The following is a 27,243-nucleotide window of genomic DNA, read 5'->3' as shown; positions in this document are numbered from 1 at the left end:
GATATGCTCGATAAACAAGATCAACCCATGACCTGCGCCGCTGTCTGTTGTGCTTTCTCCCATTCGTTTATTGGTATCACAAGATTCCTGCTCCAGCCTCAATCCAAACACGATGCGACCTTCTACTCAGTAGGCATCATCCACAGTCCATCACCCAAGTAATGCGCGTCCTCAATCACGGGCCCCTTGCCCTTGGCCTTGACCTCCTTGGTTCCTGCGGAAAGTGTTCCGACAGCACACGCCTCTTCCTTGCCCTCGGCTATGACAACAACAGGCTCACCCTTGACCAACTCTCTACTCCATCGGAAATCTTCGTCCATCTTCTGGTCCATCTTGTCCTCTGGCACACCCTCGGGCGAACCGTCGGCGGGCAGTCTGCCACCAGCGGAGGTAAGTCCAGGAGCCATGAGGGTGGCGCCAGAGAGGACGAAGCGGATAGCACCACGGTCTATGCGAATGCTAGGGAAGGCTTGAGGGAAGCGATGGACAAGTCGGAGGTGGGGAATAAGGATTCCTGTCAGGTCCTGCTGGAAGAAGATGGGTGTCGAGTCGAGAACGTAGAGGGTGTTGCGGTCGGTAAGCTTCATACTCGAAAGGGTGGCCTTCTTGGGCATGATCTCGTCGATATAGGTGTTGAGGAGAGGGTATGTGTCGAGTAGATCCTTGCGGAGGGTTCGCTGGACGGAAGATTTGAGCTTCTGCTTGGGCGAAGGCTGGATTCTGCGACGAGAGGTTAGTTGCGAGCTTGAGAGGTTTGGAGGCGGGGCATGTACTCTTTCTTAAACATGGTGGCGGTTTGACGGCTATGCCGAGAGGAAATATATAATTGTGCTGGTTGAGAGGGTCTGAGATAGAAGAAATAAGTGACAGAGTAGCTTAACTGTTGTCTTGCTATGCAGAGTTGGATCTTGGTGGGGGTGGGCTGTTGGAGGTTTGGGAAAAGTCAAGTCGAGAGTGCCCCGCGGCATGGATCAGACGTGGCGGGGTAAGTTTCGAGATGCAATAAGAGAGGTACACTACAAGCTCTATTCGACAAAGACATTCTACATACACCACAATGCAATAATAATTCACGATCGGATCTTGATAGTTAAAAGTTATAATCGCGTTGTTCTCTTGCGCCTTTATTATTACGGGCGATCCTGTTCCCATTCGTAGGTAATCGTTATCGTACATTAATTATTGCCCCATCATCAAACGAGGAATGGAGGGGCTGTCTCGACACCAGCAGCCCCATTAACCCTTGACGACATGTGAGACAGTTCCGTCATCCTTGAGGTGGACATTGAGTCTGTCTTCCTTAAAGTCCTTTGTAACCATCATTCCGGGCTCGATGATGCGCGTTTCCTGGGGAAGATCTCGCTTGGCAAACACCTATTGACGCATTAGCATCATGCTGCTGTGTAGGAAGAACATAAAGCTGCAAGTTAAACGTACCGTCTCGGTGGAAGCATCATCATCGGAAAGCTTCTTGCCGATGAGCTTGTTCTGCCACTCTTCGGCCTTGTCGCCAGAAGTTGAGTTGATACCGGGAACGACGAGAGGCATGATGGGCGGTTTTTGTGTTCTTTTACGTGGTGATTTGAAGTTGAGTGGAAGAGGTTCAGTGTATTTGCAGAATAAAGAGAAGAAGGGTGATACAGGGTCCTGGATTGCTTGCTTTTATACACAAAGCCTGTCTCTGTATCACGTACCAGTCAAAAGCAAGCCAAAAGTTGATGACGTCGACTCACATGGTCATTCCTTAAATTCCATTCGATTGGCTACGCGTTCTGTTACTTAACAAATGAAGCATGACGTGCGTGTACAAAAAAGGAGGGAAGGATTATTAAGTTTTATTTATCCAGATCTCGGGCATTTTTTAACGATCATCTTTTGAGGGTCTTTAGTGATGATATGTCTTGGCACGAGGTTTATGGTTCAATGGACCTACGCTTGCTGTCAATCTCAGGTACAGAGGACACTGGCCACTAAAGTGCGGGCGTACTTCTGGGCATCTTCAGCCCCTGAACATCGTGACACACTATGCTGTTAGGCATGTTCCGATAGATCATCATGGCATGGCAACAGAAGAGTAAAGCGGAGGGTACCATATCAGCGTTTGACGATTTGGCAGAACAAGCCTTTTAACGTCGAGATGGAGGCGTCGGAAAGCGCGACAGGGGCTTTTCTCAGCTTGCGCAGCCGTATGGACCCAGCCCATGGAACCCAATCCATCAATTAATGTAAGCAGAGGCAGTGTAAGCATGAAATTTCTGACCGCCAATACAACGGAAGTTCTTCCTCTAATAATCCAGACTTGACTGTCAGAATGGAATCTATTACTCTCAGGAAACGACCCGACTACGAATTGACAAGCCCAAAAACAGTCTGAAACAATCGAGAAATGAAACTAATTGTTGACAATGTCTATCATTCTCCTTCACCCCACAACCGTCGTCACACCAGCCGTAAAACCCTTGCTCTGGATTGGCCGTTGCACCGCCATCTCCTTACGAGCTGGAAAGCCCGCCATTTCAGCCACTTCCATCAGCGCTTACAGGCTTCGTTGTGCTTACTGTGTTTGTATGAGCAAGGGTAGCCAAGGTAGTCCGTTCACTCAAGTTGATGAACAGCAATCATGTTGTCTTCAGGGTTGCATCAGTTGAATGACTACAGATCATGGCTGTAAAGAAGTGAATGCCTTCAAGACCTGTAGACATGTCTCATATTCTCTTTCCGTCGACCTGTCTCTCTTTGTCTTGCATCAAAGCCAGTTCTGTTCATGCTAGTGGGTTTCTGGCTATGGCGGATGTTGGTTCCCACTCATGCCTACCATCAGCATGGCAGGTCAGTCAGCACCAGCCATCACGGGCTTGGCTTGGTTTGAAGGAGGGATAGCATCTTCTCATGTCTACAACTACGATATCAAGAAGTTCATGAGTAGATACCTTAGTAGTCAAGAACACCGATCTCTCACTCAACAGATCTCAACACAGCCCTAACATCTAAAGACGCCAATCTCCATTCCCCAATGTAATGGCAATTCAACCCTACCCACCCAGGACCCTCAATCTCTTCTTACCATCTAACCCCTTTCAGGCTTAGTCCATTGTGGCTCATAGAAATCCGTCTCCTCACTCTCCTTTTTTTAGCACAAGCACGCTGTAGCATCTCCACCATAATCATAACAACAGTGCAGTGCCGTACTGTATGTAACGCTCTGGCAGCCCAGCTCAGCCCAGTAAGCAAGCAAAGCAAAGCCCAGCCGCCTCACCTCCCCTGGCTCCTGGCTCCTGCTCCTGCCTCTCACTTGCGAGTCCTGTCTCGTCTGCTTTTTTTCCCTTCCAAGGTTCAGCCCAATAGAACGGACGGATAATCCCTTCCCATTTGCTTTGCTTCGTTTCGCTTTTCCTCCAACTTCTCCTCCTTGTTTCTTTCTCTTACCTATTATTCCCCATCATCATCAGAAACAACCTCCCCTTTTTAGGATTGAGCGTGCGTGTCTTGGCTTTCAAGCACCCCAGACTATTCCTTACCGACAACACACTTAAAGAGCTTTGCTGGGCATTCTCTCGACCGCAACCTTTTCCCACAAAAAAAAACATCGTTAACCCGCCCAACATGCGATTCTCAACCGCCATTCTTTTCGCTGGCAACGCCTTCGCTGCCGTCCAGCAAGAGTGTCTCGCCAACCACAACGAGGACCTCGCTGCCTTTGCCGACTGTGCCAACAAGGGTGCCCTCTCTCTCTGCCTCTCCAACCTCAAGGAGACCGATGAGGCCGCCCTCAAGACCTGCTACACCTCCGCTGGCTGTGCCGACGAGGATGCCGCCCGCGAGGCTCACTACACCCTCGAGCGATGCTCAGAGCTCGCAAAGGCCGGCGAGCTAAAGAAGCGCTACGAAGCTGCTATCATGCCGACTCTGATTCCCGACGCTGAGGCCGCCGGCACCATCACCAAGGGCCCCGAGCGTACCGGTGGTGAACTCAAGAAGCGTGCTACTGACACTTCAAGGGGAACAAAATGCTTCACAACTTTCAAAAAGTCGACTGAGCAGTGCGATCTCGAGACCGTTTCGGATAAGACCCAGACTGCTACCTGCTACAGCACCGAGATTAGCACCAGCACATGCCGCAGCGATGTTATCTGCACCACCGACTCTTCCGCTGAGGACATTTGCATGGTTAAGAGGGAAATGGACACTGCCGGTATCATTATCGCCATTGTCTTTGCCGCCTCTGCCGCTGGTATGCTCGGCTACCTCACTTTCATGTGCTGCCGTGACCGCAAGGAGCAGAAGCGTCTTGTCGCCAAGTCCGAGGCTGTTGCTCTCGCCCGTGCCGCCACAAAGAAGCAGCGCGCTGCTCAGCGTCAGCCTCTCATCCGCAACGCTTCAGGCCAGTCCGCCCCTGGTGCCCCTGCTGGCAACCCCTTCCAGGACCGAATTTAGGCGGACCGGTCCCGTCGGGGGAGAGCAATGGGAACAAAACAGTTGCAGCGAGTATCCGAGGAGGGTCCATATCTATATTGAGCTCTTCTGTGTACGACAAACAGCTGCCTTGTTTCGAGCGCTTGCTCTATTCTTTTATAATGCCTGCGTGATTACCAGCGCAGGAAAAAACACCCAAGGCTTGGAAAATCCTCAGAGCCATGGATGACATCTTTTTTTGATACCTTGATATCACACCGGGGGGAACAAACCTTACATGACATGTTTGAGTATTTCGGAGCAATGGGAAAGGATAAAGTCTGCTACTTTGGTATGCGAATGTATCTATTTATCTACCTTATGAACGGGGACGGTTAGACGTTGAATTAAAGTATTACGTGTACTCCTGCTCTCCGCGTCTTCGGATGTTGCCTCGTGGCTTTTGCGAAAACGGTCCCACGCGGCAAGCAACAATTCGTGGTTAAAGTCAAGATCCAGCCGTTCAGTTAGTGGTGTTGCAAACTGCAGCGATTATACCTACAACAGTTCCATCTTGAATGTTGCCACATACGATAGTCGCGATAGTCCATTTAACACGTCTCACAATCACGACTTCAAATGCATACATTACAACAGCCCGCTCCGAGGCTAATGGTTATTATCTGGTACTCGAACAAGATTCTTTGATTTGAGATCAGCAGTCATTTCACGCTCCTCATGTCTCCCGATCCTTCCCTTTCGTGCTGTATCATCTGGCGGCACATCACACCTAGGTATCCATGTAAGACCGATCTTTCAACAATCCCTCAGAATTGTGAGTGACATGCTTCTTTAATAGACGGCGAGGTTTTAAGGCTTTGTTGAGTGGCTCAACTCTGCTTCACGTATGAGAGGTGCACACACGAGTTGTTCGCGTTCCAGTTCAGGTAAACTATTTAGCCACTGGACCTTTTACTTGTAGGTCTGGGCGGTCGATGTGTGATACGATCGACGAGCCTCTTGTGTGCATAGAGGGTGTACTCCCTCTGTCACTCCCAATTGCCCACAGTGGGCTGCTGTCACGCACCAAATCTCTAACGGACAAGGAGTCATCGCTAGTCTGTTGACTTGCCCGACCCCGCCGAGGGTTGTCCTACAATCCCCCACGAAGAGTTGCTTGTCCTACCAAAGGACTTCCGATCTCACCTGGGGCACCAACTGCTCTATACGGTGCACCAAATCCATCATTCAGATCAGGCTCCCATCGAACGGTATGCTTGCCTGGGCCTGCTGCATCACGTCGGATATCAAACGTGCCACCTCCGTTGGACGGACTTCCCTCCGTCTCACAAAGGTTCAACAAGTCGAGTTCTGAGATGCTGTGATCACCTGACATCGCATCAATCCTCGACTTGAGGGTTCCGATGTCGATGTAACCTTCCGAGTCTCCAGAGCTAGCCAATTCCTTGCAAGCCTGGCAGAGCATCGCGCGTACGGTCACATACCTAGGCTGCGCTGGCGCTCGGATAGAGCTCATTCCAGCAATTGGAGATGTCATACCGAACCCTGGAGGCACGCTTGGTGCGCCCCATCCGGGGTTGTTGAATCCTGGAGGAGGCAAAGGATGTCCTCCAACAGCAGGAGGACCCCAGGGATTATGCGCCAGGGGAAATGCTGAAGGCAAGAAAGGACTTGTGGTGAAATCACCGCGTGGCCCCGGAGGCTGGTTTCGTAGACTACTCGGGTTGACTTCAGCTGCGAGAGGTTCATCATCCTCTAAAAGAGCTCGACTGCCTAGATGGGCAGTCTCGTCGTCCTGGTCGTCAGATGCGCGACTTTGGCTAAGGCTTCCGGGTCGCCCAATGGGAGCAGGTCGTCCAATAGGCTGTGATGGAGTCGGAGGCGTGTCGAACTGCAATGAACTTTGGCGATGATGCGTTGGTGGGGGGAGATCTGTGGGCAATGGGAACCCACCCATATCAAACTGATCGCCAATGGGCTGCGTGAAGCCTGGGGGCAGAGGAACAGAAAATCCGCGGCCAGGTGGTCCGTTGATGCCAGGAGGGGGCATCATTGCTCCAGGACTATGTCTGAAACCTGAAAAGATAGCTTCGTGAGGCATGCGGTTTGCAAAACCTGGCGGGGGTGGGTGGTGGACCAATCCCGGAGGCGGTTGCATTCCCATCGGGGGTATCTGGAAAGGAGATTGTCCGAGCATCCTTGATTGGCCATTTGTAGGCGAGACAGAGTGAGAATGCTGCGTACTTGCGCTTCCATGGCGCTGGCCAATTGGACCAGGACTCATATGAGGCGTCATTGAGTGAGGTGAGGGATCTTGACTATGGGATGAAACTGTGGCTGAAGGCAACAGCACATCTTGCTGTTGAGACGTGTTTCGGGGACGAATAGGGGTTGGCGCCTTGGATAGCACAGGAGTTGCAACTGGTATCTTTGGTGATGCGTAGCTTGCCGGATTCGAAGCATGTTGTGGAAGGGCGGTAGGTATGGACGCTGAATGCTGTGATGCACGCTTCGGGATTTGGATGGGTTGGGATGGGTGACTTGCTGCTTTTTGAGCAGCTGCCTTCTCCTCTCTCAACTTTTCCTTAGCTTCACGAGCCGCTTGAGCATCCTTCTGAGCTTTAGCAGCACGGGCTTCCTTATCCCTCTTGTCGCGCTCTTGCTTATCCTTGCGTTCTTGAGCCTCGCGCTCTTTCTGCTCTCGAGCCTCCTTATCTCTTTGTCGCTGTTCCTCCTTGAGCTTTTTCTCCTTCTCCTTAGTTTCTCGGGCTTTGCGCTCTTGTTCGGCTTGCTTCTCGCGTTGCTCGTGGAGTCGTCGTTGTCGCTCTGCCTCCTTTCGTAGGCGTGCCTCTTCCTCAGCCTTCTTCTGCGCTTCCTTCTGTTTTCGTTTCTCTTCGGCCCTGGCTTTCTGTTCAGCGACCCGTTGCCTTTCAGCTTCTAAACGTGCAGCATCTGCCGCGGCCTTCTCGGCTTCTTTACGCGCTCTTTCCTCGGCCAAAGCTTGCTTCTTCTGAGCAGCCTTATCCTTTTTCTTTTGCGCGTCCTTGGCTTTCTTGGCTTTCTTGAGTTCAGACTCTCGGTCCTCTGCCTCAATCTCTTCCAGAAGCCTTTGCTGACGTTCTTTAGCGACCTTCTCCTTATAAGCGGAGAGAACGCGTTGTTCAAACATGCGAGCGGCGAATATCTGGAACATGCGGCGACCTTCCTCCATTCGTTGCTCCTCTGTCATTTGGTCCTGGCAGCAACACTCAGTATGGGACTGGGATGGCATCACAGAGGGGTTTGAGTATACCTCTTCCTCCTCATACTCCTCGTCCTGGCTATCGTCATAATCTTCTTCCTCGTCCTCTTCTTCATCGTACTCGTCTTCTTCAGGAGGGGGGTGATTATGAGGGTTGGAGTATGAGCCATTAGGGTGACCATAACCTCGTGAAAAATGTTCGCGAGCGTCTTCCTCTCTTGCCATCCGACGTTCCGCAAGCTGTTCCATCATTTCGATAAACCGCTTGCCGTCGTTTTTAAGAAGGTCATCCGCCACGGTGAGAATACCACCTAAGTCCATGTTACCATATCTGCGTAGGAGTGATTCTAGGAGCTGCGTACCCTTGACTTGCAGGCTATTGCCAAACGTCAAGAAATCGGCGACGTCTCGCTCGTGTGAGGTTTGGAATTCTTCGGGAGGTTCGTCGTCGCTATAATCGTCATCCTCCACTTCATCTTCGCTGTAGACCTCTTCCAATTCGTCCTCCTCCTCCTCGTCATCTTCCTCGTCGCCCAATTGTTCCACTATTCGGCCTCGTGATGGGGGTCGGTTGGTATAACTCGAAGGTATTGCTCGTCGTAAAGCGAAATCCCGAGCTGACGGCAGCATCGGTGGTCCCTCGCCTTGGTTTGCGAATTGTTCGAGCTCCAGGTAATAGGCATCGTAAAGACCCTCCAGTTCTTCCTCAATCGCAGTCCGCTTTCTTCCACACACAGTGCAGCTGCAAGTATGTTTCTGTTGTTCCTTCATCTTTTTGAGAACAGCGTCCTTCTCCACCTTGACCAATGATTTCCGCTCATCTTCGCCCAGCCCGAGCCAAAATGCTTTTATGCGTTCGCGTTCTTCTTGGTTACTCGTACTCCATATCTTGTCGCGTGACATACCAGCGCCTTGCGACAAGTTGGGCTGCTGTTCATGCTCGAGAGGTTCTGGAATTGGCGACGTGGGGTCGACATTTGTTCCCTTCTTCTTCTTCTTTCGATTCTTCTTAGATCTGGAATCCGAAGGTGGGTGGCCATTCGTAGTCGGCTCTGTCAATTCGCTTGCTAGGATGTACTCATTCTCATCGTCGCTTTCGACTTCTTCATGATCAGCGGGGCCGCGGCCTGTCATGGGACTCCCGGCAGCACCTCGTCCGGACGCATGGCCGTTGTGTCCGTTGACAGCTTGTTGAGCAGCAGCTTTCGCAGCAGCCTTTTGTCTGCGCTTCTGTTTCTTGCGGTTGACGGCGGGAGCAGGTCCATCATCGACATTGGAAACGTCTAGTGGGGGTCCATTAGGTTTGGCACTTGTGGGGGTCGGAGGCAGCGAAGACTCGGATGGTGTTCCCTTGGGGACTGTGATGAACTTTGAGCCATCCTTGTTGGTGTATTTCGCAGTGTTTCGTGGCGATACCGGAGTTTGGGTAGCCGGTCTTTGATTGTTGGCCGGCATGGTAGGTTACGAGAGTAGGGCAATCGAGGGCATGAAGATGTTGTGCGCGACACGTGGCTGTCGACAGGAGGACGCTGTAAGATGATGAGGATTCTGTAATACGCGAGTGCGTGTCAGCTTAAAAGTGGCAGGAACTGCGCGTCTCAAGAGGGTGAGGTTGTGGTTGTTGGGCGGCTGCGGGAACGAACGTTGCGAGTGGAGGGTCTGGGGCGGCTCAAAATGAGGCACTCACAATCGGAGCAACAGCCAAGATCAGGGTTAGGTCAGCGATGACGCCTGCGGGGAAGAGCCCGGTAAATAAGTCAATGAATGTAAAAAGGAGATGAATAACTAAGACTCTTTCTCAGTATTCCAGACTCAATATAAAAAGAGCAAAAGCAAAGATGCCGTGGAATCTTTGTCGGGATTGCTTGAGGCTTCAAGGCTTAAGGCTCAAACAAGATGATAGAAGTCACTCTTTGGTGGAGTTGCATAGCACCTGTACTTCTCATGCAGCCAAACAAGCCCAGTAGCAATGTGATGGATGTTGCTACTGGTCAGGCACGTATCTGGGTAATAGCCTATACCCCACTATCTCCTAGCCTGGCGTGGCCTGGTATGATCTAGCACGTGATGCTGAGATCTGACGATTTGATTCGTTTACCTTGAATTCAAGTGGGGGTACAATTAGAACAGATCCAATAAGGTACCTTGATGTCAACGTCACTTCCCCTTGGGCTGAAGGCTACCCTGAACCTGGGGTTAAAGAAGATGCAAAGTAATTTGTAGATGTAGAAGAAGGGATCGATTCATCGACTTTTTAATGATATAATTAAGATCTTTTGCAAGCGGTGTGAGTTTTCTTTGCTCATTTGACTAATTTGATTCTAATCAACTGTTCATGGTTATGCCAAACAACGAATTCCAATCTGGGTACCCTAACGGACAAACGCCAACGACGGCAAAGTCAATCAAGGAAATAACGCCCTGCGTTTGTTTACGTTTGCAAGTATTGCGAACTGTATGTATGGTAGTCTCTCAACAAAACGTTTCACCAAATGAAGCCACTCAAAAAATTGGACAGGGGCTTGCTGATACTGATGTGCAAGCTTGGCTAACTGACTGATTGCTCATATGCACTACAATAGCTGCCAACGTTGTACAACGTTCTACATGGCAAGTGTGAGAGCGCAAAATAAAATCATTAGAGATAGATTGACTCGACTCTACCTGTAGCTTTTAGGTCATGTGGGACGATATCACTGCATTCATTCATTTACGTCGCCGTGCAAACTCAAGGGCGTGACAGGACACCAGATTGAGGTATCGCCGTGAAGCCCCCTGTTGCAAACGACGGAGGACAGGATCGACGGCAGAGGACAAATATCTCGGCTCTTTAACCTAACATGGCAAAAGAGTCTCAGATGCTGAGATTTACCGCGTAAACGCCGTTTGGAATACCACCCACACGTATCAGGGCGAACGGGATAGTATGTAAAGGGGTGCAACATTGAATATGCAGGTAAGACGACACTGACTCAATAGGTAGCCATGACTATTCAGTCATGCATTCTTGGGACGAAGGATCTTGGGCATAAATCCCCAACACTGCCACGGCCTCGTAGGGCAGAGTCTAGGTATGGCATGATTATTGTTACATCTACGAAACATTGTCGTTGCATATATGTAAGCGCATGACAACTAAGACAAATTGATGCCATAATCGGGAATGCCCGACGTTTAATGTTGTCATCAAAGAATCAATCCAGGTGAGAATCAAAATTGCTAGAACAAATGTTTGCTTGTTTGCAAACAAAGTGTCAGCAATGGAGACAGTCGGCATTTCGACAAATACCGAAATCCTGTTGTACAGGGGTTTAGCGTGAGGGAGCCAAAGGCACGAAGCACAGATTGCACGGGATCATCCGTCGTAATCCATGAAGCAGTCAATCAATTGGCACTGGTCTGATATGTGCCCTTGGTGACCACAGGCGAAGGTGGAATCTCTAAACATGAACTTCTCGGATACTGGGTAGGTGGTCTATTCTAGGGGACCTTAAATGATGCGTTGCTCGACAGCAGCTAATGAGAGTTCAGGACTGACTGGCAGTTCGTCTAACCCCCTGGTCTGGTTCCTGTTTTTAGCTTACCGGCGAGCGGGAGTGGATCAACCTGCACAGCCTCAAATAGCGAAAGCATGACGGACGGCGCAGAAATCCGCAGAATTAACGAGTGAGCGAAACAGAGGCCAAGAATGCAATGATTAATCCTCCGAATAATGACAAGGGGATCTTCTGCTGTTGATGTGGACCTGTCGAAATGCTTGTCTGCATCTGGAATCTGTCGTCATTGTATTGAAAGCAAAGGTTACAAGCCCTGTCTATCACAGTCGAATCAAAACAAAGAAACCCAAATTGGTTGTTGAAGAAAAGACTGCTGATGAAGAAATTTGTGATAGGTCCCTAAGCTGCTTTGTCAATTGCTGACCTACCGACTAGCTAGCCTAGGTAGGTACGAATTCACACAGGCTTGTTCCATGACAGGACTTCTTGCTGTTACCTAATTGAAAGTAGGATCTGATACTGCTTGAAGAAGAGTCCTGCAATTTGTTCTGTCCTAGCTGTAGCTATAGCTGTAGCTGTAGAAACTGTTGGAGATGGTTAGGCCGCTTATCGAACCCATTCGTGTCCAGTGAGCTGGTTGGTGCGGAGAAGTGTCAGAATTAACCGAATAGCCTTTGTTCAGATGTCCACTTCTGTAGGTTGTTTTGAATAGGTCTAGTGGTCGCTCCGCCACAGGGGGCTTGCTGGGTACGGAAGTGCAGTGCATCAAACGGGCGCCCAAGGCTATGCCATGCCATGCCATGCTCATGAATGGAGTTTGTGTTGTGGAAAGCTTCCAATTGAACTTGCCGAGTGAGTTTCATCCACGTTACGTAGCAGAAAGTCACAATAAATCGTTGTAACCATCCGTACTGTCGGTACATTCTGTCTCCCATGATCCATGTCATGTCATGAATACCTAGCAATATTCCGTCCTGTGTCATCATCAAGCTATGGGCATGGATGGAAGCCAGACTGATTCAGGCAATAAATCCACCACTGCAGCAAAACAAACTTACGGTATGCTGAAGAACCTCCAGGGCTGTCGTCCTACACTCAACCTCACCTCATTCTCAGCTAAAACGGTCGCCCCGGACCCGTTTTCCACGCCTCTGTCTGTTGCTCCACCTCTAGACCCAGGGGAGCCGGGAGAGAGACGAACATTCAGCCAGCCAACTCGTCCATGACTTCCCCACTATCACCGATGCCACCACCACCGTCACTCCCAACTCTACTACTGTAAACAGACGGTTCCAACAATAGAAGGAGGCTGCCTCTTAGCTTCGATCTATAACTTAGTACCACCTAAACGTATGGAGATGGTTATCTTTAGTTAACTCTCTCAAGATCTGTATACCTAACTAATTATCTATTTCCATCCCTTCAAACCAAACCTGGTCAAAGTTCCCAGCATTTTATCAGCCCAACCCAATCCGTCTCAGCTCAGAACCTGGTCCGAGACTAGTAGAGCAACAAGCCCGAGCGACCAGAAAAAAAAGAACATCAACTTGATCCTTTACTGCCCTATCATATCAACTCCGAAGCTTGCCTATTTACGTCCCTTTACCTGATCCGCTGTTGTCGGCTCGTATTTCCCCTAAAGACCACCTTCCATCTTCTTCTTATCCCCTTCTCCCGTATAAGGAAGCTTGCCCATCCCGTTGGAGTTTTGGGAACCACCAGTGAACGCCCTGACGCTCCGTCCCACCGCCATTAAAAACGCCCTGCTCGCACTACAGCACCAAACATCCACACCCCAGTCCAGGCTACCGAACCGTATTGTACCGTACCGTGCTCCGTATTTACGTACTGCCTAGCCTTGCTCCTCCTCGCTCCACGTCTCGTCCGCGCGCTCACTCCGAACGTCCCTTGTTGCTCACCCATCCAACGATTCTCTTACCAAAAATTCCGTTCGAAAAAAATAAGGGGTCCTAAATCTCGTTAACGACACTTCTCTCACCGAACCGAATCCCCAAATATCTCCATTGTCACTCTCCTGAACTCAATCCATCCTCATCCCCATCGGCTTGACTTAGCTTGTTCCTGCTCTTATCACCGCGACGACGCCCTCTCGATCGCTGTAACCCGCTACATTTCCACCCATATTCAATCGACGACAACGACATCCCGACGCAATACCCAGATCTGGGGCCCGTAGCAGACTCCAGATCCGACATTATTTCCAATCGCTTTCGAGATCATAAGCAATCTCGAAGCTATATAATTGATTCATTATGAGCGCAAATCCAAGCAACGTTATCCGCAGGTACGAGTTGTTGTCGCGCTGCCCAACCTTACTTTAACAGGGTTACGCCCTTTCCCAAACATAAAACTTTCTTTGCATTCTCAACGCAAGATTTCTAACGATAGATTCTAGGAAGTTGGTCATTATTGGTGATGGTGCCTGCGGCAAGACCAGTTTGTTGAGCGTATTTACGCTAGGTTACTTTCCTACAGTGAGCTCCCCAACCTCAAGTCGTCTTGTCATCACAGTTACTAACAACAATATAGCATTATGTGAGCCTCGATCGAATTCTCCCTGCGACGATGAATATTGACCATAAACATAGATTCCTACAGTGTTTGAGAACTACGTGACGGATTGCAGAGTGGACGGCAAGTCTGTCCAGCTCGCTCTTTGGGATACTGCCGGACAGGAAGACTACGAGCGATTACGACCCCTTGCATATTCAAAGGCCCATGTCATTTTGATAGGTTTCTCTGTCGACACTCCAGATTCTCTCGACAACGTTAAGCACAAGGTACGAATCCAACGCGCAACGGTGCTCAGCTGATGTTTCAAGACTGACCTGTTGCTATTATAGTGGATCGAGGAAGCTCAACGACTGTGCACCGGTGTTCCCATCATTCTCGTTGGCTTGAAGAAGGATCTTCGAGAAGACCCTGTTGCAATTGAGGAAATGCGCAAGAAGTCGATGCGATTCGTTTCAGAGCACGATGGAGAGTCTATCGCGCGAGAAATTGGCGCAAAGCGATATTTGGAATGCTCCAGCTTGAGCGGCGAGGGTGTCGACGATGTTTTTGAGGCGGCTACTCGTGCTGCTCTGCTGACTTTCGAAAAGGGTGAGGGCGGCGGCTGCTGTGTCGTGCTGTAAAGAACCAGCTGCGCACAATCCGACACAGATGCGAACTCGGCATCTGGACCACAGGCATGTGGTCATACCTGTAAGCAGCGAACCCTCCTTACGAACCGGCCCAGGTATATCTCCAAGCGATCAATTACCGTTCGCCTCGGCCACAACACCGGAACATTTTCCGACTTCTGGAGACAACTATAGGATTTTTTGGACACCAGGGAATCACACAGGATATAGAGGACTTATTGCTCGGCGCTCAAGGAGGAGGACTTATTTTTTCTTTTATTTTCGGCACATTGTCTTGTCCTTCAGTTGACAGGCGGACTGAGGCCTAGGGACAACCAAAACTCATAGCCACCAACATTCCGTCTGCAACACCTCAACCGCCTACCGATTCAAATACCGGCATTTCCCCCGTTGTTTTTATTTACAGGTGCTCCCAATCCAAGACACAAGAAAAGAAATATGAATTTGTCGTTCTTGGATACCACTCTCCAAGACAAAACGGAATGTCCAACGCTGTTCATCTCGTCGCCTTGCCCCACGCATTTGTCCTCATTTTCCTTTTGATCTTGAATACTTTCCCGACTTTTTGATCTTTGGTTACTTCTCCCGATTTAATACCCTTGTTTTATGGCAAGTGGAATGCGAAAGTCTTCTTAAATACATGGCATCCTAGGAGGATACAAAAAAACGGAGCGAATTGAAGGAGTGTGGATAGGAGCAGTCTGATATTTTGCATGATTTTGATTCAAGCGGGTTAGGCAATGCATATTTTCTCCATGTGTTAGCTAATAATTGGGACAGCAGCATAGAGCTGACTGGCTTGGTCGAGCATAGGAAGGGCGATAGTGAATTAATGGCATACTTGAGACTGAGAGATCGGTACTGTCCTTTGAGGAGCGGATTGCTTAATGAGAGTGACGATATTGACATTCAATTCTCTCTGGTTTACTCACATGTGACACTAGGCACTCTCAATTGCGAGCCTGGTGAATGCTGGTTTGCTGTAGCCATTGATGTCTAGCAATTGTTTCTATTATACATACAGTACACTTTTGACTCATACCATTTCTTGAATTCGTACATTAACCACGCAGGCCCACCTAGTTGCTGTGCCTCTTCCAGTCGTGGTTCCACGCATTCTTAGCGGGAAAGTCTGTTTGGTATCGTGCGTATTCAATCGGTATAGCATCAGTTCCCCAGACACCCTTCTTTTCCATAGCTACCCGGTACAGGTAGCCCTCATCTCGGTTTCCAGGACCAACGGTTTTGCGTAGCTCTTCGCAGGCGTTGTACATGCCGCTGTAAATACGATGACGCTCACGCTCGGTCGCTTGGTGTTGCTGCCGACGGAACAGCTGCCACGCACGGTGGATTGTCCAATGTCGGAGATATCGAAGACGGGCCATACGCAGGGGTGGGGGCGCAGGAGAGAACATGTTTTGGCGGAGAGTACGAATGCGGTAGAAGTTTTCGGACTTTTGCTGCACATGCTTTCGTCGTGGAGCAGTTACTGCGGGCTTCTTTGCGACGGGTTTCGGAGGTGTGCGGGCAAGCATGTTTGCTGTCGTAGAGAAAAGGCGAGTTGTAGGCGCGGCGGGAGCAGCTTGGCGGCTGAACAGCCCGCGGAGAGAGAATATCGAAGCCATCGTAACGTATGTATATGCGGTGCTTGAAGCAAATATCGGGACGAGCGTGGGTTGGATTCGGGTAGAAGCCGGCTCAACTTTCGGGCGCCTTAGAATTCCAGTGCGAAAAACAATCGATCTCCAACAATTACCACCAGATCAACAGGGGTCGTTGTCAATTGGTCGGAGATGGTACCATGCAAAAACTAGACTGTGATCTTGAGTATTCGGTCGTGCTCCTAAGACTGCGATGCGTCAGGATCCTCCGACAAGCCCTCTTGATAATCTGCAGCCGAGACTTGGTAGCTCAATAGAGGTGTGAATGAATGGGCAACGGCCGGGTTGAGAGGGTCGTCGCTGAACTGTGCCTGGCTATAGAAGTTGTGAATGTCCTGAGGAAATTGTTAGCTCCAAGGTTCCGAGCGGATCAAGTATTATCCGCCGACAAGTCCCCATGATCCTATCTAAATGGCTTACCTCAGTTTCACGTGTAACTTCATATACAAAGAGACCCGTTCGTTTGCCTGACTTGAGCATATTCCAAGCCAATGCCTGTTCCCTGTCCTCCCATAGGCTTGCAAGTTCAGGTAACTGTTTTTGTGTGGCAGAGATCATAAGCAGTTCCAGAGGTTCTGGTGGCTGGCCTTCTCCTGAATTTCGGCGTTTAAGATAGTTTAGAATCCAAGCAAGTTCCAGTATGTTAGGATGGGATACAAAACAATTTCGCACTTCCGCGTCTGGCCACTCGGTGCCATTCACGTTGGCATTCATCCAATAGTTCCAGACTTGATGAAACGACGTGGCGGATTCAACCCTCTCAAGGAGCATCTCCTCGAGTTCCGGATACGTTTCTCCATGTTGTAAGCCTGCAAAAACCTGAAGTTCGCTGATGAACAATCTTAGCACTTTGGGGAATAGTAGCCTCAGTCGTTGTTTTTGCACCTCTTCAAGTCGGGGTATTTGGCCTGCATACTCAAAATTATTCGAGATGTAGCCACGAGCATCCATGAAAGTGTCTGAGTCGGATCCTGCTATCTGAGAGCCATGATACTTGAAGATGTAGGTGCCAGGACGATGTCCTAGATACCATCTTCCATCTTGTACGGACATGGCTCTACAGACTTGTATAGTCACACCGACCTCTTCAGAGATATTCACACATGCTCTGACTGGTGTCGTAGTGTAAGAATAATCCGTTCCATCGTCGATTAGCCGGCCTCTTTGTCGCTCTTGGGTGAATGAAAGGAGGGAGTAGTACTGCTCGATACACTCGAGATTTCGCAGCAGGGTTCTTTTCTCTCTCCAAGACATAACGTTGAGGAATTCCGGATCAGCGAAAAGGCGAGTCCTGCGTGCAAGTTCAAGATACTCATTGAGAGCATTATCGCGAAGAGTCTCGGGAATTCGGTACCGCTCCTCATCGGACTCGACTGGCGGCTTCCAGTCATCCTCAAAGCCATGTGCGTGCTTGAATACTTTACGGGAATACCCCTCGGGAAGAAGTTGGCAGGCAGTGCAGGACAAGCCTCCTGGAACCATCGTGTTTGAGCTACTGGGTTGCTCGTGGTCGTCCATCTTGCAAAAGAGTGCTCTCAAGATATTGAAGTCAATGCAAGTGATAATGATATCGTATCCCGTGATGGTGGGTGAACTGAGTTTATGCTGCTAATGATGAAGGATGAGTGGAAATGAAATTAGCACGCACCAAAAGGGACGAGAGAAATCAAAGACATCGAAGGGAAAAAGATACCGCCAAACTCGTAATAGGTATACTGGAAGGTCGGCGCTGAATACAAATCGTTCGAGGGAAGTGTCGGGGAGGAGAGTGAGGAAGAAATTTGAACGAGAGGATGAGAAGGAACGCGATGAAGATACTCTTTGGCAACTCTTTAAACTTATGTATATAGATTCTACATTGCAACATGAACTTTCTTCATGAACTGATGAGATTTTACGAGGTAATTCTCTTCATAAGATTCAGCTGGTTTTGCATTTTGAGCTGTTCATGAAGATGACTGACTACCTATGAAGTTACTTCCATTTGCCTCTTGTCCTGCCAGAGTTTAAACACTGGTAACCAATTTGATTGGGCCTTGGAAACAGCCCAGCCGTGGAAACTTTACAAGTTAACATCCTCCGGATAGATTTACTTTTTACCTTAAACAAATGGTTTTAAGAGTCACAAAGTCCATGTTGGTTAGTGTTCTGATTTAATGAAAAGTTAAAACATATTCTCAGTCAATGCCAAGCGCCCACTTCATTTAAAACTAATAACTTGCATCAGAAGAGAAATACTTGCACATGTTATGGCAAGTATAAGTTATTCGGCTTATGTTACCAGAAAAGGAGTCAAACATCAAACGGTGATATCGACCCTGAAGGACAATAAGGAGTAAGCAAGTACGTTAAACTGTTGTTTGAAAGAATGCAAAGCGAAAAGATAGAAAAACTTTGCGTTTGAAAGAAAATTAGTTTAGATTCGATGAATATCCGAGAAAGTCAAACAAATCTGCGCAAAGTGGACTGTGATTCACATCCTCTGTGACCCTTCATCCCAACCCACCTCCGGTCTGTTGCGGCAGTGCCAGGCTTTCCATCTCGCGACTATTTAGAACATTCTTGGCCACATAATTCCTCATAATCCTCCCTTTCTTCCTTTGCAAGTCCTACCCAAACACAATACTATTTGTCTCAAGGCTTCTAGCAAACACAAACCCCACCTATCATCACACGCCTTAAAGTTGTTGTTTCCCTTGGAATATCCGCCAAACTTCCCTCCTCGGCTGCACATACATTATTAGTCAAAAGGAAGCAGATGATTTGGTCCAGAGAGGGAAAGCAAAATGGTTATCGGCAATCACGACGCGTCGTCGGATTCTGAGCTGAACGCCAATACACTGCAAACTCGAAGTTTGGTCCTTACACCCCGGCAAGAAAGTCAAGACGATGCTCCCGAACTCGAGCATGTCCCTATTCACGACCATATAGAAGAAAGAATCGTACTCAGCGGTGACGAAGATGATCTCGTGGTTATCGACACGCAGACGGTTGATGCTGTAGTTGAGTTTGCAGCTGTATCTCAGACTGCTCAGCTCAACAAGCGCTCATGGAGAAAGACCAAAGCCCCAAAGGATTCACAACCCCTGACGTTTGATAACACCGGCATGGTCGAGGTTGCAGAAGACCACGACCCGGAAGAGGACTACTTTGAACACCGCGCTAAGCAGGAGCGCCCAAACCTGTTAGGCTACGATGCTCCCATCGGTCCCTTCAATTCCGAAGAATACGAAAAGAATCCCTCAGTGGACAACGAAGTATCCCTTTTCCATAAAATCCCGGGAGTGCAGACTGCTCAACGAGCCCTTTCAACGTCCACACATCTCGCGCAGAGCAGTATTAGCAATGTGACTGAGAGCGTTGTGTACACGTCCCAACAAACTCGCCAAGCCAGGCAGTATTTCGCGGACTCGGTATTGAACGCTGGGCAGGGCGTAATGATTAGAGTCCAGGAATCATGGGCGATATGGCCTAGGGGGATCAACGGCGGTATTCAGACCATCAGCCAGTTTGTAATGGAGGGTGTACAATCACTGCCACCTTTAGACATCATCATTCGTCCACAGGGAAGACAGATGCATGGTCAAGAAGCTACAAGAGGATGAAATGACTCGCTGGTGTCATACGAATTGGGCGCATTATCTTGTCATTTTGAGACTTTGATCTTGGCCATCGGTAGCGCAAGTCGCGTACAGGATGAGTCGCCATGAGCATTACTTGTGACTCGTTTGAACGACGTCCTACTGGATTATTACGAAGAAGCATTGAGGATAGTTCGATTTTTTTTTGGAGAATACAACCTGGGTCTGGGATGGCACAAATAAGTTCAGGATGCCATTGGGAGGATATAAGGGCGCCACAAGGAGTGAGTGATCTCGATACTGAGATAGTATAACAAGAAAGCTTTTGTTCCACGCATTGCTATTATCGTGACTAAAATTACCGACACTAACTCCAAAGTCCATGCTGTTCCTTTACCTATCTCTCAATGATCCATCAATGTTCATGTGTCACGTTGTTAAGGTCCCTAAACTCGCCGCGTAGACTCTCGATGCCCTCCTTCTTGACCTCTTCTACGAGTTTGGCGACCTCTGGAGCAATGATAGTCTCGTCAAAGCCAAAGTACTTGTATGCATCCTTTCCAGGTAGCGACTTGCCAAATGTTGACATGGAATAACCAGCGTCGGCGTATCTCTCCCAACCATTAACGGCATAGGCTTCAATAACAACACGGGGGGCGTTGGAACGATACTGTAGAACCTGCCGCTTATATTCAAGCGGTTGGACGTTGAAGAGGCGTTGGCAGGGGAAGGAGACGACGCGGGCTTTGATACCGAACTTGTCCTTGAGGACCTCGCGAGTCTTAACGGCGAAGAGCATCTCAGCACCAACACCGATCAGGGTGACGTCGGCATTCTCCTCCTCGATGAACACGTAGGCACCTTTCTGTGCACCTTCACGACTCGAGTACTGAGGGTACTGCTCGAGGTTCTGTCGGGAGAGGGAGATAATAGAAGGGGTGTCCTTTGCCTCTAGGGCGGTGATGAAGGCACCGGCAGTCTCCTCCGTGTCGCAAGGTCTGATATAAAGGATGTTGGGCATGGAGCGGTATAGAGTCGCAAGAGCAATGGGTTGATGAGTAGGACCATCCTCGCCGGTACCAATAGAATCATGGGTGGCGATATGGATGGCCTGGAGGTTTTGGAGGGCACCCATGCGGACACCAGGGGCGGCGTAGATGTAAAACATGAAGAAGCTGGAGGTGACAGGGAGGATGGTGCCTTTACTGTAGGCGGCGAGACCGTTCGAGATAGAAGCCATTGCATGCTCACGAATTCCCCAGTGGATGTAGCGGCCGGAGTAGTCTCCATTGATACCGCATGTGGTCTTGAGACCGGGCTGTGACAGTGTCAGCTAATGGTTCCGGTTTAATCATGAGGGCTTGCTTACATGTTGGAAGTCAACCTTGTCTTTCCAGATCATGTTGACAGAGGGTGACAGATCAGCTGTACCAACCATGAAGTTCTTAAGCTTGGCAGCCAGAGGGTTACAGATGATGCCAGCAGACTTTCGAGAAGGCGTTGGAGTAGTAGGCAGTGACTCCTTAGCAGGAATAATACTTCGCCAGTCTTCTGTAAAACGACCCTCGACACGCTTGATGAATTCCTGGTGAAGCTCGGGGTACTCTTTGCTGTAAGCGTCGATGAGATTCTTCCAGTCTTCGACGAGACGATCGCCGCGGGCCTTACGGTCACGGAAGAAGCTGTAAACTTCATCGGATACGACGTAATGCTGGTCAGGATCCATGCCGAAGTGCTCCTTGACGGCCTTGACACCTTCGGGGCTAAAGGCAGCACCGTGAGCCTTGGCATCGCCAGCAACCTTACTACCAACACCGATGACGGTGTGAATGTTGATGAAAGTGGGCTTGTCAGTGCTTGCCTTGGCTTTAATGAGGGCCTCGGCGATACCCTCAACATCATAGCAACCATCTTCGACCTCAATCACTTCCCAGCCGCAAGCGCGCATCTTGGCGTTGACATCTTCGGTGTTGCAGAGATCGACGCTGCCATCGCAGGTAACCTGGTTGTTGTCGTACATGACCACCAAGTTATTGAGCTTCCAGTGGCCCGCCAGCTGTATGGCTTCAAGAGCGACACCTTCTTGCAGGCATGCGTCCCCTATCATGCAATAAGTCATGTTATTGACAAGTTCGAAATTAGGCTTGTTGTAGGTGGCGGCGAGATTCTTGGTAGCCATGGCAAGACCGACAGCGTTGGCAATGCCTTGGCCAAGAGGACCAGTAGTCACTTCGATGCCTTCATGCTCGATTTCGGGATGTCCTGGTGCCAGGGAGTCGTAGTTGGAGGAGTGGTAGGATTTGAGGTGTTCAAAGGTCATGGCCTTGTAACCAGTGAGATGAAGGAATGTATACTGGAAGAGACATGTGTGGCCGTTGGAGAGAACGAAGCGATCGCGGTTGAAGTATTCCGGGTCGTTGGGAGAGTACTGCATGATGTATTTCCAGAGGGCGAGGCCAATGGCGGCCATTCCCATAGCACCTCTAAAGCTGGTCAGTATATGTGATACTTTTGTCAAAGACTGTATGACTTACCCAGGGTGGCCGCCCTTGAATTGCTCACATAGATCAGCAATTAAACAACGGAATTGTCGCAAAGCAAGATCGATTGTCTTGGAGTCATCGTTCTTGATCAACTTGACAACGTTGGATAGAGCTGTATGCTCATCTTGTGTCTCTGGGATAATTGCACTGGGTGCCATCTTGAGTCGAGATTGCGATTGTTCTCAGACAGGGGGATGGGAGATGAACTGAGCTGCCGAGCCGGCAGCTTCGCTTGAGATATAAGCATTTCAGAAAGCATCTTTGCCGCGTGATTGTCCTCGTAATGTTGATGATGTTCTACTGCAACTCTCGAATATTCCCTACAAAGTAAGAGAAAGCGCCGTGGGGTTCTGGGGTATCGGATCCTCTTAGACTGCCATCTTGCTGTGAGGCTTCTGTATGGGGAAAGTGGAGGCAGCCAAATGTTGGCTTTTCCCCTTACAGGCTAGGTTAGAGACCCATAGGAAGCGCTTAGAACTGCCATTGAGATGACACAACAAGAAGCCGATGATGGTAGGGTCACTCTGCGGGGAAAGACAAACGCTGAGAGCACGGGGGACGATTAGTACTGGTACGCTGTTCAAGCTCGAGGGCCAACTTCTGGGCACTCTTTGTATGGGTATAATTGGGAGTAATGACCAAGAAGAAGAAAAGCTATTTCGTTTGTGCAACGAGAGACTGGCCAAAATAGGTCGACGACTAGTTAGATGGGCTAATGTGGCGATGCAAGCACCCAAACTTGTGTCTGGTAACCGCCAGATTGAGTGATTCTTTTTGTTCCCTTCCAGCTCCGCCAAACAATCTCCACGACATGACAATGTGACAACCTCCGGCTACAATAGCCCCCTTCCATATACTCCAATCTTGGCCTTTGAATCTAATTCCGACACATCATCCTTCGCATACAATTTCCCTCCGAACGTTGCCATGGAAGTTTGCCAACTCACAAATGTCAGACCAACCTTAGTATCTCCAGAAATGGATACTCTAAACGATCGTATAACCTGAAGAGTCTTTCCAACATTTCGTTTCTCATCAGCTTCAACTCTTGTCCCTCAATTTCTCGTACCTCAACATCCTCAACATTACAATGGCTCCTGCTATCGTCTCAGACATTGAGCTCCCGGCCAATGTGCCCGAATCCCAAGAGACACCCGCCTCAAAAGCATCAACCTACAAGCTCTTCTCCCTCGAGAATAAGACTATCGCTATCACAGGTGGAGCGCGTGGTCTGGGTATCACTCTAGCCATTGCTGTGGTCGAAGCCGGCGGAAGCGTAGCTTGTTTAGACATTCTCGAAGAGCCATCGCAAGCAGAGTGGGCACAGCTCAACAAACTCGCCACAGCCAACAAAGTTTCCGTGTCGTACCGGAAATGTGATGTAACAGAAGAGCAGTCTGTCGAGACAGCGATGAAGGACATTGCAGCTGAAGCTGACAAGTTTGGAGCGCCGTTCTGGGGGACCATTGCTTGTGCTGGTATCCAGCAACAAATCGCAGCCCTTGACTATCCTGCTGCCGACTTTGACCGAATTCTACGAGTCAATGTCACTGGTGTATTCAATACTTGCAAGTATTCTGCAAGAGTACTACGGGAAAAGAACAGTCCTGGAAGTATTGTTATTATCGGAAGCATGTCAGGCAACATTGCCAACCGAGTAAGTCAATCAAGCATCTTACAACTCTAACAGTGCTAACAAGAATCAGGGTCTTTCTTGCACAGCATACAACTCTAGCAAAGCTGCAGTCCAGCAAATGTGTCGATCGGTCGCTCAGGAATGGGGTCAATACGGTATTCGAGTCAACACATTGTCTCCCGGCTACATTCGAACTGCCATGACGGACCAGTTGCTCCAAGAGAACCCCGAGGTCGAGAAGACGTGGATGGCTGGTGCTCTTCTGGGACGTCTGGGTGCCCCTGAGGACTTCAAAGCGCCGGCGGTGTTTTTGCTGTCTGAGGGTGCCTCTTTCGTGACAGGGACGGATCTGCGCGTGGATGGAGGTCACTGCGCATCTGCATAGTTGAAAAGAATAGACTTTAATAATGGGGATTGGAGTTTCTATTGAGTTAATGTTCAATAAAGTGGCAATCAGACTCCAGCACACAACAAAACTTTCTCTTGGACCATGAATAAGACCAGTTCCCTTTCATTAGCCCAATAAACTCCTTCATCCATTGTCTCCATCCCCGACATCATGTTGGGTTCACCACACAACTTTCAGTCATCCCACCTAAAATATGATCCAGCGTCAACGCAACGTTCACAGAAGGGAGGGCTAGTTTTCTTCTTCGCACCACCGGCAAGCCATTGAATGCAATGAAAAAATTGTGCATCACCTAGAGGTATTGTAATACCAGGGACACAATGAAAGCAATCAAAAACTGGACTGGGGCTACCTTATACCCACCACGTCTCTGAAATGGGAACCTAGAAGACGCTTCACCTGCCGACCGACACCTTGAACGTCGGACTTCAGATCAGTCGAAGTCGAGAGTTACCCCCCTTCATCCCAAGGAGAAAAGAGAAGGAGAAAAGAAGAAAAGAAAAAGAAAAAGAAGGGGGGGGGAGAGCGTTCTTATAGACATCCCGCGAGGGTGCTTTGCTCCTGACCACTGAAGCCAATGGAAACGAGACCCGGACAGAGCATCGAATCAAGGACCGCAGTGACGCCAGACAAAAGAAAGACCTGAATAGCGATTTAAGTAGGCGAAATACTTACACAGATAAGGAAAGAGCCCTTGAAGACGTGACACCTACCTCGACACTTTAATGTCAGAAGCTCAACAAAGATCAACATACAACCAACCATAGAAGCATGTTCTACTACATACTGAACTCGGATACAGTATCACTTACTTTTTGATATACGCGTGAAATAAGAAGATTCAGAAAGAAGAGTAACAAGACATCTCAGAAGGTAAAAGGCTCTCTGTAGCTCGGAAGCTGTAGCCTCATGTTGGGCGAGACCTATTTGGTTGAGGAAGGAATGAACACTACACTGCAACATTTCTAGTAGTACCTGTCTTCGCCAGAGCTCCTGCATCGGCTTGAATCCAATGGCAACTTCCGTCGGGATTTTAATTGCGACGACATACACGAGAGACGAAGAAAGAAGGACAAGGGCCATGTCGTCCCCAACGGAGTAAGTGGCATTTTTGAGAAGCAAGACCTATGCATCGACCTTCCGGATGTCTAACAATCTTAAGGAATCGCCATTCTGGGAGAAGGTTCTATTCGGGTGGTCTGCTCCGGAAACGTATACAAAAGCAGGAACGGAGTAACGGTCATTATATCGCATCAACATGGAAGGACTCGAAGATAGGTAGGCAACAGCTCAAAGGACAGGGTCTTCAGCGAAGGTTAGGCGGGATTGATTGATGGGGAGAAGGGCCTTGAAGACATGACAGGGTTACTACTATCATCCTAAGCGCCACGCAATCGTCACGGAGGTTATCTATACGCAGGTATATAATTGGAATGATGATTTACTTCTTCATTATATGGACCGAATTTAAGACTTAAAAAGCTGCCATAAACATCGACAGTTGAAATTGTGATCTACGTAGGTTCTGTCAAATATGCTGTGTCAAGTCTAAGAGGCCTGGCGTACTGTGGCGTCTTCACTGCCACCGCCCAGATCAAGGCACTAACCCCAACCTCGAATCAGTGGGTGCCTTGTGAGGTTGTTTCATTAATTTGGCTGCCTCAGCTAGACATGTACGCATATAATAAAACATTCAAGCCTTCCCTTGTTTTTTCCCACGTCTCTCAAGTGAATTAAATTCAGCACACCACAAGAAATGGCGTCTATATCATTATCACAAAGTGCACACAAAGCCTTGGAGCCCTCATACCTCCAAGACCGTATCATTGGTACCATCTTTGGCTCAGCCTTGGGAGACGCAATCGGATTGTACACCGAATTTCTCTCTGCTGAGATCTCTTCAAAAGCTTACCCAGACCGTACCTTTACTCTACTCCCTATTGAGAAAGCCACTCCCTTTCGTCGTGATCATCACAGAAATTTTCACCGCACGGGCGAAACCACAGATGACACAGACCATGCCATCTTAATACTGCTCTCATATCTCCATGGCGATGGCAAGAAGCTAGATCCTCAAGACTTTGCCTCGAGGCTCTCTGTCTGGGTACGCATGGGATTGAGAGCTCTCGATACCCTGCCTCTTGGTTTGGGACGGACTGTTGGTGGTATCGTCAGGAGCAAATCCTATCTAGACGACCCTGAAGGAACAGCTCGAAAGTTTTGGGTCACGGGCAAATACAACGCTGCGCCCAACGGGAGCTTAATGAGAACGCATCCACTGGGACTCATGTGTCTCGGGAAGTCGATCGAGGAAACCTTCCAGATCGCAGCCGATTTCTCTGTGGTTACTCATGTGGACCCAAGATGTGTGGTTTCCTGTGCGATTGGAACTGCTCTTGTCAGGGGTCTTGTACTTGGCGAGATATATGAAGAGCAACATGTTGATGACTTGATCGAAGCTGGCCTTGCCTGGTACACCCAGCTTCGCGAAAAGGAGCTCCAAGAGCCCGACAGACAAGACGAGCCGCGACTAGATCTTGCTGAGTTCAGACAACATGCCACAGCTCAAAAACTCGCAGACCTCAAGTTGGATGAGAGCTACAAGATTGGCTACGTCTACAAGACCTTTGGCTCTGGCATTTTGCTCCTCCGCCTTGCACTGCGTCAGCTTAAGTTATCCGGCCAACTATACTCTCAGCTTGCTATCTTCGAAAAGTTGATTACCGACCTTACTATGGAGGGTGGAGACGCAGACACAAATGCTTGTTTTGCCGGTGCTCTTCTTGGAGCGTTACTTGGCTACAAGACCCTACCACCTCATTGGCGTGATGGTCTCCGACATGGAGCATGGTTGATGGAAAAGTCAGAAGGGTTGTGCGATACACTGGGTGTAACCAAGGGATCTTACCTGGGATCCAAGGATAAAGATACTGCAGAGGATGGTGGACGGGGCTACTTGACAGATGCTCAAATGGAGGAGAAGTGCATGAGGATGCAGGCTTGGATGGCTCAGGAGGAAACGGAATGGAAGAAGAATCAGGAAGCCGACAAGAAGAAACCAAACTGGTTCAAATGGAAGTGAGCTTGGGGATAGTATA

The 27,243-nt window shown here is 49.1% G+C and overlaps 11 protein-coding genes across 11 annotated transcripts; 5 read left to right on the top strand and 6 right to left on the bottom strand.

Annotated features, from left to right (window-relative positions):
• Positions 1-39: 39 nt before the first annotated feature.
• Positions 40-933, bottom strand: EDB82DRAFT_182139 (uncharacterized protein). Its single transcript, XM_025735726.2, has 2 exons — positions 774-933; positions 40-720 (listed from the first exon to the last, which is right to left on the bottom strand). The coding sequence occupies exons 1-2, from the start codon at positions 785-787 to the stop codon at positions 123-125; spliced, it is 612 nt and encodes a 203-aa protein (XP_025586403.1). The 5' UTR covers positions 788-933; the 3' UTR covers positions 40-122.
• A 146-nt stretch (positions 934-1,079) lies between these two features.
• EDB82DRAFT_182129 (uncharacterized protein) lies at positions 1,080-1,900 on the bottom strand. Its single transcript, XM_065607150.1, has 4 exons — positions 1,734-1,900; positions 1,438-1,681; positions 1,175-1,374; positions 1,080-1,115 (listed from the first exon to the last, which is right to left on the bottom strand). Exons 2-3 carry the CDS (start codon positions 1,546-1,548, stop codon positions 1,237-1,239), a joined length of 249 nt encoding a protein of 82 aa, XP_065464956.1. The 5' UTR covers positions 1,549-1,681; positions 1,734-1,900; the 3' UTR covers positions 1,080-1,115; positions 1,175-1,236.
• A 1,703-nt stretch (positions 1,901-3,603) lies between these two features.
• On the top strand, positions 3,604-4,434 carry EDB82DRAFT_525145 (uncharacterized protein; the record flags this gene model as incomplete). Its single annotated transcript, XM_025735724.1, has 1 exon — positions 3,604-4,434. The coding sequence occupies one exon, from the start codon at positions 3,604-3,606 to the stop codon at positions 4,432-4,434; it is 831 nt and encodes a 276-aa protein (XP_025586401.1).
• Positions 4,435-5,545: 1,111 nt separating this feature from the next.
• Positions 5,546-9,109, bottom strand: EDB82DRAFT_426652 (salt tolerance down-regulator-domain-containing protein; the record flags this gene model as incomplete). Its single annotated transcript, XM_025735723.1, has 1 exon — positions 5,546-9,109. One exon carries the CDS (start codon positions 9,107-9,109, stop codon positions 5,546-5,548), a length of 3,564 nt encoding a protein of 1,187 aa, XP_025586400.1.
• Positions 9,110-13,249: 4,140 nt separating this feature from the next.
• Positions 13,250-14,635, top strand: EDB82DRAFT_181957 (P-loop containing nucleoside triphosphate hydrolase protein). The gene is made up of 5 exons (XM_025735722.2): positions 13,250-13,456; positions 13,568-13,646; positions 13,702-13,707; positions 13,761-13,952; positions 14,016-14,635. Exons 1-5 carry the CDS (start codon positions 13,425-13,427, stop codon positions 14,304-14,306), a joined length of 600 nt encoding a protein of 199 aa, XP_025586399.1. The 5' UTR covers positions 13,250-13,424; the 3' UTR covers positions 14,307-14,635.
• A 674-nt stretch (positions 14,636-15,309) lies between these two features.
• Positions 15,310-16,083, bottom strand: EDB82DRAFT_181959 (mitochondrial 54S ribosomal protein mL40). Its single transcript, XM_025735720.2, has one exon. The coding sequence runs from the start codon at positions 15,938-15,940 to the stop codon at positions 15,395-15,397; it is 546 nt and encodes a 181-aa protein (XP_025586398.1). The 5' UTR covers positions 15,941-16,083; the 3' UTR covers positions 15,310-15,394.
• A 75-nt stretch (positions 16,084-16,158) lies between these two features.
• On the bottom strand, positions 16,159-17,802 carry EDB82DRAFT_556288 (uncharacterized protein; the record flags this gene model as incomplete). Its single annotated transcript, XM_025735719.2, has 2 exons — positions 16,397-17,802; positions 16,159-16,311 (listed from the first exon to the last, which is right to left on the bottom strand). Exons 1-2 carry the CDS (start codon positions 17,492-17,494, stop codon positions 16,159-16,161), a joined length of 1,251 nt encoding a protein of 416 aa, XP_025586397.1. The 5' UTR covers positions 17,495-17,802.
• Positions 17,803-18,762: 960 nt separating this feature from the next.
• On the top strand, positions 18,763-19,581 carry EDB82DRAFT_525140 (uncharacterized protein; the record flags this gene model as incomplete). Its single annotated transcript, XM_025735718.1, has 1 exon — positions 18,763-19,581. The coding sequence occupies one exon, from the start codon at positions 18,763-18,765 to the stop codon at positions 19,579-19,581; it is 819 nt and encodes a 272-aa protein (XP_025586396.1).
• A 205-nt stretch (positions 19,582-19,786) lies between these two features.
• Positions 19,787-22,415, bottom strand: EDB82DRAFT_446045 (Transketolase, thiamine diphosphate binding domain-containing protein). Its single transcript, XM_025735717.2, has 3 exons — positions 22,092-22,415; positions 20,927-22,040; positions 19,787-20,875 (listed from the first exon to the last, which is right to left on the bottom strand). Exons 1-3 carry the CDS (start codon positions 22,256-22,258, stop codon positions 19,973-19,975), a joined length of 2,184 nt encoding a protein of 727 aa, XP_025586395.1. The 5' UTR covers positions 22,259-22,415; the 3' UTR covers positions 19,787-19,972.
• A 435-nt stretch (positions 22,416-22,850) lies between these two features.
• EDB82DRAFT_446044 (uncharacterized protein) lies at positions 22,851-24,246 on the top strand. The gene is made up of 2 exons (XM_025735716.2): positions 22,851-23,757; positions 23,807-24,246. The coding sequence occupies exons 1-2, from the start codon at positions 23,191-23,193 to the stop codon at positions 24,119-24,121; spliced, it is 882 nt and encodes a 293-aa protein (XP_025586394.1). The 5' UTR covers positions 22,851-23,190; the 3' UTR covers positions 24,122-24,246.
• A 1,157-nt stretch (positions 24,247-25,403) lies between these two features.
• On the top strand, positions 25,404-27,227 carry EDB82DRAFT_545880 (ADP-ribosylglycohydrolase-domain-containing protein; the record flags this gene model as incomplete). The annotated part of the gene is made up of 3 exons (XM_025735714.2): positions 25,404-25,423; positions 25,693-25,818; positions 25,889-27,227. 3 exons carry the CDS (start codon positions 25,404-25,406, stop codon positions 27,225-27,227), a joined length of 1,485 nt encoding a protein of 494 aa, XP_025586392.2.
• Between the last annotated feature and the right edge of the window lie 16 nt (positions 27,228-27,243).

Source organism: Fusarium venenatum (genome assembly GCF_020744135.1).
Source record: "Fusarium venenatum strain MPI-CAGE-CH-0201 chromosome Unknown EDB82scaffold_2, whole genome shotgun sequence".
In the NCBI taxonomy this organism is placed as follows: Eukaryota; Fungi; Ascomycota; class Sordariomycetes; order Hypocreales; family Nectriaceae; genus Fusarium; species Fusarium venenatum.
This window is presented reverse-complemented; position numbering and strand designations above follow the sequence as displayed.

Bases quoted from the DNA above. Each gene is read 5' to 3' on its own strand.
- EDB82DRAFT_182129 (XM_065607150.1), bottom strand. From the start codon at position 1,548: ATGCCTCTCGTCGTTCCCGGTATCAACTCAACTTCTGGCGACAAGGCC. The intron at 1,375-1,437 runs GTACGTTTAACT...ATGCGTCAATAG, and splicing joins ATGATGCTTCCACCGAGACG to GTGTTTGCCAAGCGAGATCT.
- EDB82DRAFT_181957 (XM_025735722.2), top strand. From the start codon at position 13,425: ATGAGCGCAAATCCAAGCAACGTTATCCGCAG. The intron at 13,457-13,567 runs GTACGAGTTGTT...GATAGATTCTAG, and splicing joins CCAAGCAACGTTATCCGCAG to GAAGTTGGTCATTATTGGTG. The intron at 13,953-14,015 runs GTACGAATCCAA...TTGCTATTATAG, and splicing joins TCGACAACGTTAAGCACAAG to TGGATCGAGGAAGCTCAACG.
- EDB82DRAFT_181959 (XM_025735720.2), bottom strand. From the start codon at position 15,940: ATGGCTTCGATATTCTCTCTCCGCGGGCTGTTCAGCCGCCAAGCTGCT.
- EDB82DRAFT_446045 (XM_025735717.2), bottom strand. From the start codon at position 22,258: ATGGCACCCAGTGCAATTATCCCAGAGACACAAGATGAGCATACAGCT. The intron at 22,041-22,091 runs GTAAGTCATACA...GACCAGCTTTAG, and splicing joins TTCAAGGGCGGCCACCCTGG to AGGTGCTATGGGAATGGCCG. The intron at 20,876-20,926 runs GTAAGCAAGCCC...ACACTGTCACAG, and splicing joins ACAAGGTTGACTTCCAACAT to CCCGGTCTCAAGACCACATG.
- EDB82DRAFT_446044 (XM_025735716.2), top strand. From the start codon at position 23,191: ATGGCTCCTGCTATCGTCTCAGACATTGAGCTCCCGGCCAATGTGCCC. The intron at 23,758-23,806 runs GTAAGTCAATCA...AACAAGAATCAG, and splicing joins CAGGCAACATTGCCAACCGA to GGTCTTTCTTGCACAGCATA.